Source organism: Heptranchias perlo, chromosome 1 (genome assembly GCF_035084215.1).
Source record: "Heptranchias perlo isolate sHepPer1 chromosome 1, sHepPer1.hap1, whole genome shotgun sequence".
Classification (NCBI taxonomy): Eukaryota; Metazoa; Chordata; class Chondrichthyes; order Hexanchiformes; family Hexanchidae; genus Heptranchias; species Heptranchias perlo.
In genome coordinates, this window is record NC_090325.1 from 136,523,466 (window position 1) to 136,535,795 (window position 12,330).

The 12,330-nt window shown below is 42.1% G+C and overlaps 1 protein-coding gene across 2 annotated transcripts in view; it reads right to left on the reverse strand.

Moving 5' to 3' along the window:
* The window catches only part of afap1 (actin filament associated protein 1), a 276,822-nt gene that overhangs the window by 149,301 nt on the left and 115,191 nt on the right, over positions 1-12,330 (reverse strand). For both annotated transcript variants that reach the window (XM_067991293.1, XM_067991286.1), the window contains exon 2: positions 619-747. In XM_067991293.1, coding sequence (XP_067847394.1) covers positions 619-747 — 129 coding nt within the window. The remainder of the gene's footprint in view (positions 1-618; positions 748-12,330) is intronic.

Sequence of the window (12,330 nt, forward strand, 5' to 3'; positions counted from 1 at the left end):
CCGATGTCCAAAATATCAACTAATGAATACCACAGTAGTTCTCAAATTGTAATACTTTTAACCTTAGCCAGGAACTAATCGTTACTTTACGGTAATGTTAGATTTGTGAAATGTTGTCAATTCATATAGGGCCAAAGTTCTGATAGATCTGTTCCGCCACCAGAGCAGGCCTTACACTCGCCCAAATCGAAAGCCGCACAACCCGTCCCTTCTGGGATCGATTACCTTAGTCTGGGCAGCTTCTGGGGCTTTTCCAAAGGCCTCAACAGAACCCATGGCAGACCTCAGCAGGTGCGAGTTTGGTTGAGGTCTTATAAGGTGCATTAGGTAGAATTCCGGGGTACCTGGGAACTCTCCCAAACACACCCTTGTGTGGGGGAGGAGGAGGGGTGAGGGCAGAAGATTTGCTTGCTCCCTCCCCATACTGGTATTGCACTGGATACTTTACAAGGGGTGGAATCCTGGAAGAAACAATTTCCACCCAAATGCTGGCCCCCCTCAACAGATCCAACCTCATCCTGCCATTGGGACCAACTGGAATTTCGGGACCCTTGGTTACTTGTTTTATGCTTCTAAAAGTAAAATTGGTTAATTGAGATGTGGTGGTTGTACACTTACCAGACACAGACTTGATCCTCCGCAAGATGTTGCAGACTACAGTTTTTTTCTCTCTGGCAGACGAGGTCAGATATTCACGGTCAAGAAGTTCCAGAAATAGATGTAATTCCACAATCAACTCCTCCATCACTGAAAAGGGCATAGAGCAATGATCAGTCCACTAACAATTATATATTATAGGGGTGATTCTGCAATCGAGCATTTCCAGTGGGGAACGGCACCTGCAGGGAACACACTTCGTGAAATTGCAGATCTGCAGACTGTGATTTTCTGTCCATTCATTTTAATAGATGGAAAATGATGTGTTGTGCACCCATGATTTTCTGAAATAAGCTCCCTGCGAGCACCGCTCCTCGCTGGGAGTTCTGGGTTGCAGAATCACTCCTCATGTGCTATATTGGATGAGAAATCTGGAACTTTGTAATTTGTAACACAAATTTATTTTGAACTTTCACACAACTATGACATTCCCACAGAGTTCAGTTACATAAATCCTAATATCACATTTTGTTAAATCATTTGTTTTTGGTCACAGAAGACCTGCCATTAATTTCTGTTTGCCCTGACAAACTTGTGGACAAAAAAAGGACAAATGGTAAAAATTGTTTAAAAATAAACAAGTGATACCAACTGAATTGAATTGCAAGGTTTGATTGGTGTATTTTACTTAAAACATTAATATATCAGGATTCTCTATATTATGCAGCAGATCACAACTTCCGACATAACATAAATTGCCACATAAAACTTCTCTACACCAGGGTTGAGCGTCCTGTCACAAATTTGCCCTTTTTTCCCAAATGTTAAAATTTAAAATGTGAATTTGCGATATGGTAAGGTTCCTTTAAAAATTCAGACTGCAGTTGAATTATGCTGGCATTGGTGGGGGTGGGGAGAGAGAGAGGTGGGGCTGTCTCAGTTCTTTCTAATTGGCTGCAGATGATGTTAGTTCATGGCAAGCCCCTCCCCTTAGCGTCTTGCAATTGCAGCATGGCCACCTCTTATTGTTGCTGCAGGGGCTCAGACTCACTCCTATTATTGCTACAATGGACCCATCCTTCTCTCTGCAGCTGCTTCAGTGACCTTGGACCCAGCAGGTTCCCAGGAGTTTACATTTTTCCCCCATCACACAGCCTTCAGGGAAGGGATAAGCAGAAGGCAGAGATGAGAAGTAGGGAGTACGAAAAGAGAAAAGGGAGAAGCAAAGAAGACAAAAGGTCTTTAAATGTTGAAAAAGCTTGTATGTCCCTGGAGTGATTGTGCAATGTGTTGGTGCTTCAGTACGCTTCATGGCAAAGTGAGGTTTGGCTCCTTGCATTTCTTTACACATGAGATAGGCAAGATACTACAGGAGTGTTTGGGAGTTATCGTTATGGGGCTAACCCATAAGAAGATGTTGCCACTTGCAGCTTCTTCCAACTGTTACAGTTCAGTGCTCTCACTTGTGCCTCATCGGCAGTAAGGTCCATGCTGTTAAGGAGCACTTTTACATTGCCATCTCATCTTCTTCTGGATCTGCCTCATGGCCTCTTCCATATCAGTGGTGGTGAATGCTCTGGCAGGTCAGACTTAGGGTGGCGCATGAAGTGTCCATTCCAGAGGAGTTGTCAACGATCAAGCAACCGGGACAGCAGTGGTTGATTAGTTAGGTTGCGTATGGTCTCATTTAAGATTTAAATTACTGCTATTGGGCAATGAGTTGAAAAGTGACAGAAAAGGGTGAAGTAGGGCATTTTTTTCTGTAGGTTTTCCACCTATTGGATTTAGTTTGGTGCTATTTTGCACAATTTCTGTCAACCCATGTTCCACATTTGTGGTCAGATTACAAGGAAGGAAAATGCATTTTATTTTTAAATGCTAATTAGGTAGTTGAACTGATACAAATTTGTTCCCACTTCAAAATTGGAGTAATTGAGTTATTTAATAAATCTCCATTAAATGACAGTATCCCATGAAGCTTCCATTGTTGAATAAATCAAATCCTGTGGTACTGAGCCATGTAGACCAGCAATGGCCCAGGTTTGATCTCCATTCAGTACTGAGTTAGGTGATCTCAGCCAGGGCAACAGTGGGGTGCTACAACCAATAGCATTCTGGGAGTAAGGAGGACAAAAATCAGGAGGGGTTGCTGTTCCTGATTGCTAGCCTGTGACATGTTTGGATCCCAGGCGAGGACGAGATTGGGCTTGGTTGTGAGCACCCCTCCCCCCACCCCCGACCTTCTTTGTGCTCCTCCTATGATGAAATAACCTGCCAGCAATCGCTGTCTAAGCTTGCCTATGAAGAAGTCATCACTTGCGTGAGAGACTGGAAGGCTGTTGTCACTATCTGCCTTTATAGCAAAGTATCAGTCGTAGTTTTTAGAGGGAGAAGATGTTGAAGGAAACACAAAAGTTTCACTTGCACTTCTAAAAGATAGTGTCTTATGCTTATATTAAGAACCTAAGCCTTCCAATTTTAGGTATTTTATTCTGCAGAATATGCATTAAGCATAGTAACATTTTAACACTGAGGGACTATTGCTAGAGCTACATTGGATTACAGGTGGCACTGTTTATCTTTGGAGAAGTTGCTATTTTGGTGTACAGAGGACTTCAGTGTCCTCAGATCCCTCCAAATAATTCATTTATGTAGTTATTGGATGAGTATCTAGGTTTAAACTATATTATGTTTTAGTTCTGTGTACAGTTCCATTATTGTTGGTTAAAAGAGAATGGGAAAAAGGAGGGGGAATGGAACTAAGTGGATAGTTCATTCAGAGAGCTGGTACAGATGCAATGGGCCAAATGCCTGCCTAATTTGCTTCTAAATTCTATGATTTTAAGAGAGAGATAGGGAAAGAGAGAGACGCATAGAAGAGAGGAGAGCTACAGAAAACTAGAAATGGAGAGAAAGCAAGCCAAACTGAAAAGAAAATGAACCCGAAAGAGAAAAAAGTGAAATAGATAGCTAGGTGGAGAGATCCAGATAAGAAGAAAATGAGCCAAAAAAGGAGAGAGCTCAAAACCAAAAAAGGGACAAGAACTAGAAAAGGAGAAAGAAAGTGTAAGTAAATGCAAACCAGAAAAGGAGATAGACAGCAAACCAAAATGGAAGGAGTAGAAATAGAAAGAGATAAGGGATTGAGTAGAGCAAACCGTCATCGCTGGGTCAAAATCCTGGAACTTCCTTCCTAACAGCACTGTGGGAGAACCTTCACCACACGGACTGCAGCGGCTCAAGGCGGCAGCTCATCACCACTTTCTCAAGGGCAATTAGGGATGGGCAATAAATGGTGGCCTTGCCAGCGATGCCCACATCCCATGAACAAATAAAAAAAAACAGAAAAGGAGAGAAAGAAAGAAAGAAAGAAAGAAAGAAAGAGAAGAAAGAAAAAGAAAGTGAAGAAAGAAAGAAAGAAAGAGAAGAAAGAAAGTGAAGAAAGAAAGAAAGAAAGAAAGAAAACAAGAAAGAAAGAAAGAAAACAAGAAAACAAGAAAGAAAGAAAGAAAGAAAGAAAGAAAGAAAGAAAGAAAGAAAGAAAGAAAGAAAGAAAGAAAGAAAGAAAGAACAGAAACATGGAGGGAGAGAGAAAGAAGGTAAACCAGAGCAGATGGGAGAGAGAAACAAGCAAGGAGAGAGAAAAAGACAATAAGAATGGAAGGAAAAGAGACAAAATGGGAGGTCAAGTGAGGTACATGGAAGGCAAAGAGGAGAAAGACATAAAAGAAATGAAGAGATGACAGAAGAGGAGACAAAACGGACCAAGGAGCGACACACAGTGGGGAAGGAGACACACATAGACAGAAGGGAAAGAGAAGAGACAGAAGGGAAGCAGGGTGAGAGAGAGGCATGGGGTAGAACAGAAAGAGATAGCAGGGAATGATGTAAGAAACAACAACTTGCATTTACATAGCGCCTTTAACGTAGTAAAACGTCCCAAGGCGCTTCACAGGAGTGTTATCAAACAAAATTTGACACCGAGCTATTTAAGGAGATATTAGGACAGGTGACTAAAAGAGGTAGGTTTTACGGAGCATGGGGGAGAGAGAGGTAGAGAGGCAGAGAGGTTGAGAGAGGGCATTCCAGAACTTAGTGCCTAAACAGCTGAAGGCATGGCCACCAATGGTGCAGTGATTAAAATGGCTCCAAATTTAGATCTTCTAACTAGAACTGATTGAGCAACTGATTAATTCCCCAGTGTTGGGGTAGTGCAAAGTAATAAAATATTTAGCAATGCAAAACATTAACAGAAGGGAAGGAGCAAAGAAAGAAACACAGAGAGAGAGAAACATATGAGGGAGGGTAGTGAGAGATTAAAAAATGGAACGTGAAGGAGACAGAGAGAGGGAGAAGAGAAACACAGAGTCGAAGGTGAGGGAGACAGAGAGAGAAGGAGAAGAAGAGAAACACAGAATGGAAGGTGAGGGAGCGAGTCACAGAAGGGAAGGAGGAGTCTATTTCTTCAGACTTATCAATGACTCTATCGTTAGTCATATGGGTATGAGAGGCTTTTTTGTATGATGTTGGTGATAAAAAGTTTCAAAAATTATTGTGTGTGTGTGTTTATTGTCGAGGATAATGTGTGTTTGAGCAAACCGCCAGGAAATTCAGGGCTTAAAAAGTAAAAAGCATTTTTGCTCCAGAGATTCAGGATTTTGTTCCAATAAAATTAAGTGTATCAAACCCTTGTATATCATTCTCTGAGGTACAACACATTTTTACACATTCCCCAAAAAGAATCTTAAAGAATTTTCACTAGTGTGAAACTGTTTCAGCATCACTGCAATGTGTGGTTATCAATTTTTATGGTGTGATGTTTTTGGAACTGCAGTGCGGTTCAGTATCATAGATGATCTAATTTAGACATCCTGCAAACACTTCACCACAAACCCTAAAAACACTTAATACATTCATGGAAGACCAATTAGCCAGGCCAGCCTAATTTTTCATTCACATGTACTGATGTTATTCCTTACTAATGATTCTCTTAAATAATGACAACACATGCTGAGAACAGTTCTCATTTAATTTTGTGAATTAGGGGTTCATCATAACTCATATCCTAAAGTCTAAATCTTAACCAAATCTTCTAACTAGAACTGATTGAGTAACTGATTGCACTACTCGAACACTGGGGAATTAAAGTAATAAAATATTTAGCAATACAAAACATTGGCTTGAAATGTCCTCTCCTGCAGTGCTTGCCCAGCACAGAGTGGCGTCATTTCTTCTGCTCTGCCAAACTAACATTTTCCCTGCCAGCAGTGCACTGGCCAAAATAAATATTAAAGCTCATCCAAATCTTCTTCTTCCTGCTGCCATTTTGAGTCTTTACTCTGAGAGACAGAAGGCCGCATGAAGGGGTTTGTTTCTTTCCCCGGGAATAATAGTCTCAATAAAATATTTTTTTGTTTTTGTTAATTTTTTTTAAAAATCACATTGATCTATATATTAGTGCAGCTGTTGCATACCTCATCTATGCAGCATTTATACGAATATCCACTAAAACAATGTTGGCACAGTGATACATCTGGTACAACAGTATTATATGCTTCAGTAATGAGCTGTTTTATTGGTGATAGTCATGGTGAGGGGATGGGAACTGGGCGAGGTTACACAAAGGCCATCCGTACTCTTTGGGTTGCCTATTATAAGTTCAAGGTCTCACCTTCGATATTCTTTTGGGTACAATAGTGCTAGTCGGTCCCATAAGCAGTCTGAGCATCTTATGTTTAAGGGTATATCCATACTGCCCAGTAGCTAAGCACACAATTGGGTAACCCAAGGTTCTAACAATAGTATGCCCTTGTGATCCAAACTGGAAATTTGTGTCTTTCACACACATGCTGCTTCAATCTCTTTGAAGGTGGACTGAGAAAACATTATTAAGAAAAGGCCAGCTACAAAATATTAAGCTGTGTGAACATATACAGTAACAGAAAAGATCAGATGCACTTAGTTCAATTAGTATAATTTGTCTTTGCATAATAATGCAAAATAACGAATACATCACCATTCCTCACATCTGTGAGTTGTTTTACTCGACTTGAACAAATAACTTCTAACTAACCTCTTGCATAGGTTTCAGAGCCCGGCCGACATTTGCCCTCGCATCTTTCTGTTTCAAACCTGACTTGACTTTGCAGCCACTGCTGGACCTTACTGACTGGCTGTGTCTCAGTCTTTATTTGTTATTCGCCCCCACGCTCCTTTCACAACCCAAGGAGATTCCAGCCAACCCCTGCTGAGTGCCTGGGACAAGGGGCCCTAACAACAAAACATGTGTGAGGTATTTAGCAATTACCAAGAGAGGCTTGCAAATTGCTTATTGTTTACACTCGTAGGGGAATTTTTTTAAAAAAAATCAACTTGCATAAATACACTTTGCTTTAAAAACTCAACATTTAAAATTAATATTTTCCCCCAAATCCTGTGCAGAAAAAATGGTCAAAAAAATCCCAAAATGTGATAGTGTCATTCGCTTGAGGTGCCACATCCATGTTGTACTCCCATCCATTCTGGGGTTGATTCAAAAAGTACATTTGGAATCAAACCATCTGGAGTGTCCCAGCTTACTCTACGTCAAGAAGCCAGTGATAATCAGATGACTGTGTTTAGGCACTGGGTCAAGCTGCAATCCCCAGACAGCAGAAATTTTCCACAAAGAAGCTTGCCTAAAACTGAGAAATGAGTTGCAGAAAGAACTTCAATTCAAACCTTCGCTTCCCAATAAACTCCCACTTTGCTGCCAAAATACATTCAAAGCATATTATTTGTAGCCCTGAGTTGCACCAGGCTACACCTGTGCCTGGAAAACTACAATTGCCAACACTGGAGCAAAATAAACAGATCATTTTTTTAAAAAAAGAGATTTGTTTTGTTTTCATGGCCCAAATCAGATAAAGGTCACTTGGTAAAGAAGTTTATTTTGTTAGCATGTTCTTACTGTCCATTATGCATGGGGGAAAGGGACTTGCTTCACAATTGTCCAACATCAGCTAATGGCGGGCTAATTATATTCTTTTTATTTTTATAGAACCATTAAAATGATGTTGCTCCAAGAATAATGGGAATAGACAAAATAGCTAGTGTGTTGCCTGAGGAATACAACCCTTGCTTGCACCATGTGTTACCTCATTGTTCTCAAGTGGATAATAGTTCAGGCAGAGAAACCCACAGAGTCATTATAAAATAATTGTTTCCAAACTGTTTAAAACCTAATGATTTACAATACATCTACATTAGAAAACTAATATGGATTCTTCTAATGGATCAATGAGATTATCCAGTGAATATCCAAACCAGAAAGGTCCCACGCTTGATCCTTGATCTGTACCGAGTTAACTGCTCTGTCTAGGCAGTGATAGAGTGATAGAGGCATTATTATTTGCCTCAGAATCTTATGGTTAACAGGTCATTATGGCCTTTTATTTGTGATAGATTTAAAAAAAGAATGTACGTGCAGAAAAGAAGGAAACTGAGCAAATTAATTCCTTGGAAACGACTGAGAGAAAATTAAATCTTGACTTAAGAAAAAAAGAAAAAACCCTGATGCTGGTTTACTCACAATTGTGTAATTTTCAGTCTGTAAACTAAAATGTTCCAAACACTAAGCCAGCCAATGAAAAGGGAGAAGCAGTATTCCTCCTAATCAGCTGTGAACTGCAATTAGGAAGTACCTGAAATGGAACTGGAACAGCAAATGCAGATGTTGGCTCAGTGAAATTACTGTAGAATTGGGCATTGCAAAAAAAGGAAAGCTAGTTTTACAAACCAGGGACTGCAAGGACTCAGGAAGAAAAGGCACAATTTATGGGACTTGTGTCCCTTCCCTGTCTTTCATCCCAAGAAGTGCTTGGTGCACCAGGCATGGGGATAAATAGCTTAAAGCACCACTCAGCCACCACAGTTTTGGACACATACAGGGCCTCACAATGCAGAAAGGTCTAAGGACATCAAAAACCCTTGAAGACTGTCAATGAGACCCTGCAGTCAGCCAACACATTTACTCTTTCCATAAAGGAACTGCTTAGTAGGAGTGATAGGTTGTCTCATACATCTGCAACAGATCAGAAACAACAAGGGGCAGCACTGTGTCAACTCAAGCTGCCAACATTCACACAGTACATAACAGAGGAAATATATGCCCTCGTTTCATTTATTGTGCTGAATATTTATTGGTTAGTGGTTACAATACTGAAGGAGTCTGGTAAAAGATGACAATAGATAGTATCTGAAGAACAGAGCATGAAAGTGTAGGGCAAGATGGTTTGGATGTAGTTATCTAGTAGATATGGTTTGTCCCTTCAAAAAATTAAGTAGCTGTGACACTCCTTGGAAGGTATATGGAATTAGTGAAATGTGCATCAATCTCCCTTGCTGTGTTGCTGTAACTGTTGCTAATTCAACAATGTCATTTTCACTATCTTACTCTGCCAAAGCCTTCTCATCCTGACCATTGAGCTGCATGAGGAGTTCTGTTTTCAGGCTGTGGATCATGTAACAGATGCCAATTTGAAAAGGTTGGGGGGGATTGTATTGTAAGGCTTCTCCTGATAGTGCTTCATGTCTAGGCCAGTTTCAAAATGTCAGTGGTGTGATAGATAATTCTAACTGTAGCGTGAGCTACATTGCATCTGTGCTCTACTTCTGTTTGTGTTTGGTACATGGGTATCATTAGCCAAGGCTGGAGAGGGTATCCTTGGAATTCCATGAAGCCATCCTTCCAATCGTCTTTCCCCTTCAAATAAGAGTGGCACAGAGGACCGCCTTGAAGTGAAGACATCGTGAGAGCTTTCGTTAACCTGCATGATTCTGTGTTGGTGGTCACATACCATGTCCACAATTACATTTTAAAAATCACTTTTGAGTCATTGTGCACAGCAGCCCAAGTGGTGGCATGGGTTCAAGCTAATGATCCTCTAGACTCTGGAAAAAGCTTGCAGATCTATAAAATTGTGGTGTTCTCGTGTAGTGTAGCCATTGGTCAACAGTCTAAGAGATGAAGTTGTTGGCCTTGCTGAATAATGTCTTTGTGACCTCCTTGATACATCTCAACGATGTCCCCACTGATAGCCTGGAAAGACCCAGAGGAACAAAAACTGAGGTCATCTTGATGGCCAACAACATTGCCATCCCTATTTGCGAGGTTGTCTGCAGGTCTTTTTGAAGCAGACTGTAACTGCCTCCTTGTTAAACCTCAACCTCAAAAGGTAGAGCTCTTTAGTCATTGCCGGGTTGTTGTGCCTGGCCTTATCAATGTGATGGGTGGCATTATGGGAGGTCTGAATTGTACATCTTTGATACCATCTAACACCTCAGGCTGCATTTTTCTTCTGCTTGCTGTCCTCCTCCACTAAGTTAAGTGTCAGGAGAGCCCTGAAGCAGTCCCCAGTATACTGAACTTACTGTCAACAGAATCTCAGTGAAACTGCCCTGCAGAATCCCAACAGGCGAGAACCTCATAAATCTGCAACATCCGTTTCATAGGAATGGTAGGAGAGCATTGCATCTGTGATGCATGAACACAGGAATTTAATGAGTCACCTTTTAATCATCAATCGACAAACATATGGCACATTTTAGACACAATAGCACACAACACCTTCAACCCCTAAAGAGTAATTTCAGGGCAGGCTGAAACCAGGCAGGAATTACACACTACAACCGAATCCACACATTGCTGGCCAGTGTGGTACATTTGTCGCCAGCACAGAGGCTTACACAGATAGCAATTTCAAGGCTATACTGAGGAATCCTTTACAAGCCCAGAAAAGAAACATATGTGTTTATTGAACAACTTGGTATGTGATTGCACCATTGCATCTTTTTTATTGAATGTGCAATAATTTTTTTTAAACTTTAAAAGTGAAATAAATAAACAATGCTTCACAAAAGTTCAAACTGCAACATTACAAATTGTTCCCCTGTGATAATAGGATTTCCTGGTTTTTAAAAAAACTTATATTTATATAGCGCCTTTCATGACCTCAGGACATCCCAAAACGCTTTACAGTCAATGAAGTACTTTTGAAGTGTAGTCACTCTTGTAATGTAGGAAATGCAGCAGCCAATTTGCAAAAAGCAAGGTCCCACAAACAGCAATATGATAATGATACTGTTTTTTTTTTAGTAACGTTAGTTGAGGGATAAATATTGGCCAGGACAGCGGGGAGAACTCCCCTCCTCTACTTCAAAATAGTGCCACGGGATCTATTAAGTCCATCCGAGAGGGCAGACGGGATCTCGGTTTAACGTCTCAACCAAAAGATGACCCCTCCGACAGCGGAGCACTCCTTCAGTACTGCACTGGAGTGTCAGCTTAGATTTTGAGCTCAAGACCTCGATATTAGAATGGAGGCGGGATGGCAGCGGGAGTGGGGAGATGAATGGGCGCATGGGTAACCCGACCAATAAAAATGTCCATTTCCCATGCGATTGCAATTCAATTGGTGCCACTTAACGTGGCTTCTGGGTTTGCCGTCCGAGAGCTGCTCAGTGGGCGGACTGTGCACCCACATCTTAGGCTATCAGCTGGAGCAACTCTATTTAAAGGGCCATTGCTCCAAAGGCTTTTGCGGGAACACAGACCCACAGATCACAATGGAGCAGCACAGGGGCAAGGCTGCTCCAGGGTTTAACAATGCCTGACTCCAGGTGCTACTGGATGGGGTGAGAAGGAGGGGGGGGATGTGTTTTACCTGGTGGACGGGGGGGAAGTGCCCTGGCTCTGCCACCAAGGCCTGGCTCGAGGTGACAGAGGAGGTCACCAGCAGTAGCAACATCTCCCGCACCTGGATCCAGTGCGGGAAGCGCTTCAATGACCTAACTAGGCCAGCCAAAGTGATTATATTTACTGATTCTCCTAAATTTTGTGTTGCCAATCACTGCTCCCACCCTCCAACTCACTCTGCACTGCCAACACTACTCTATCACATCACTCCTCACACCCACTTAAGGCTCTTCCTCAACTTACCTGCACTTCCTCACCTCCCTATTAGTCACCCCATTACTACCACTCACCTCAATCTTCATACAATGTGATGGCTCTGTCTCATACTCACCTTCTGATGCACCTCTTTCACGGTCAGCCTCACCCAAAGCAATGCATTAATCGGTTGGCCACTTCACCATCACTCACTCACATGTCCGTTCTTTATCCCCTTCTAGGAGAAGAGAGCACAAAATGCACAGGAGAGGGCGAGGACCGGAGGGGGGCCACAACAAATACTGGTCCTCATATTCGCAGAGCAGGAGGCGCTGGAGCTGAGCCACATCCTCGAGTGCCTGTCTGGCGAGGACGGCAAGACTGGCACCCCACAAACGTTTGGTGACAACTTTAACATTCATCACACACAATATGAATTGATGTTAACATGCCTCACCATCTTCAACATCTCAGTAACACGACACAGCTGTGACGATGCTTAATATTGCCTTCTGTTCTCTTACAGGGCCTTTAGCAACCACAGTGACGGTAGAGGGAGATTCCTCAGAGGACCTGCCGGCCTCTGAGGGTGCACCGTCACATCTTAGTGAGCCATTCACCAGCACAGATACTCACACCTTGGTGGGTCCTAGTACTCAGTTAGTTGGGTTGGCACCTGGTGAGTGACCACACACACAAGTGAGCACGAGCAGACACTGGTGGCAGGGGCAGCTGAGGAGAGTCCGTGTCGGTGGCAGCACTCCTCTCCAGGCTCTGCTCAGCTGGACACAGATGCTGAATCC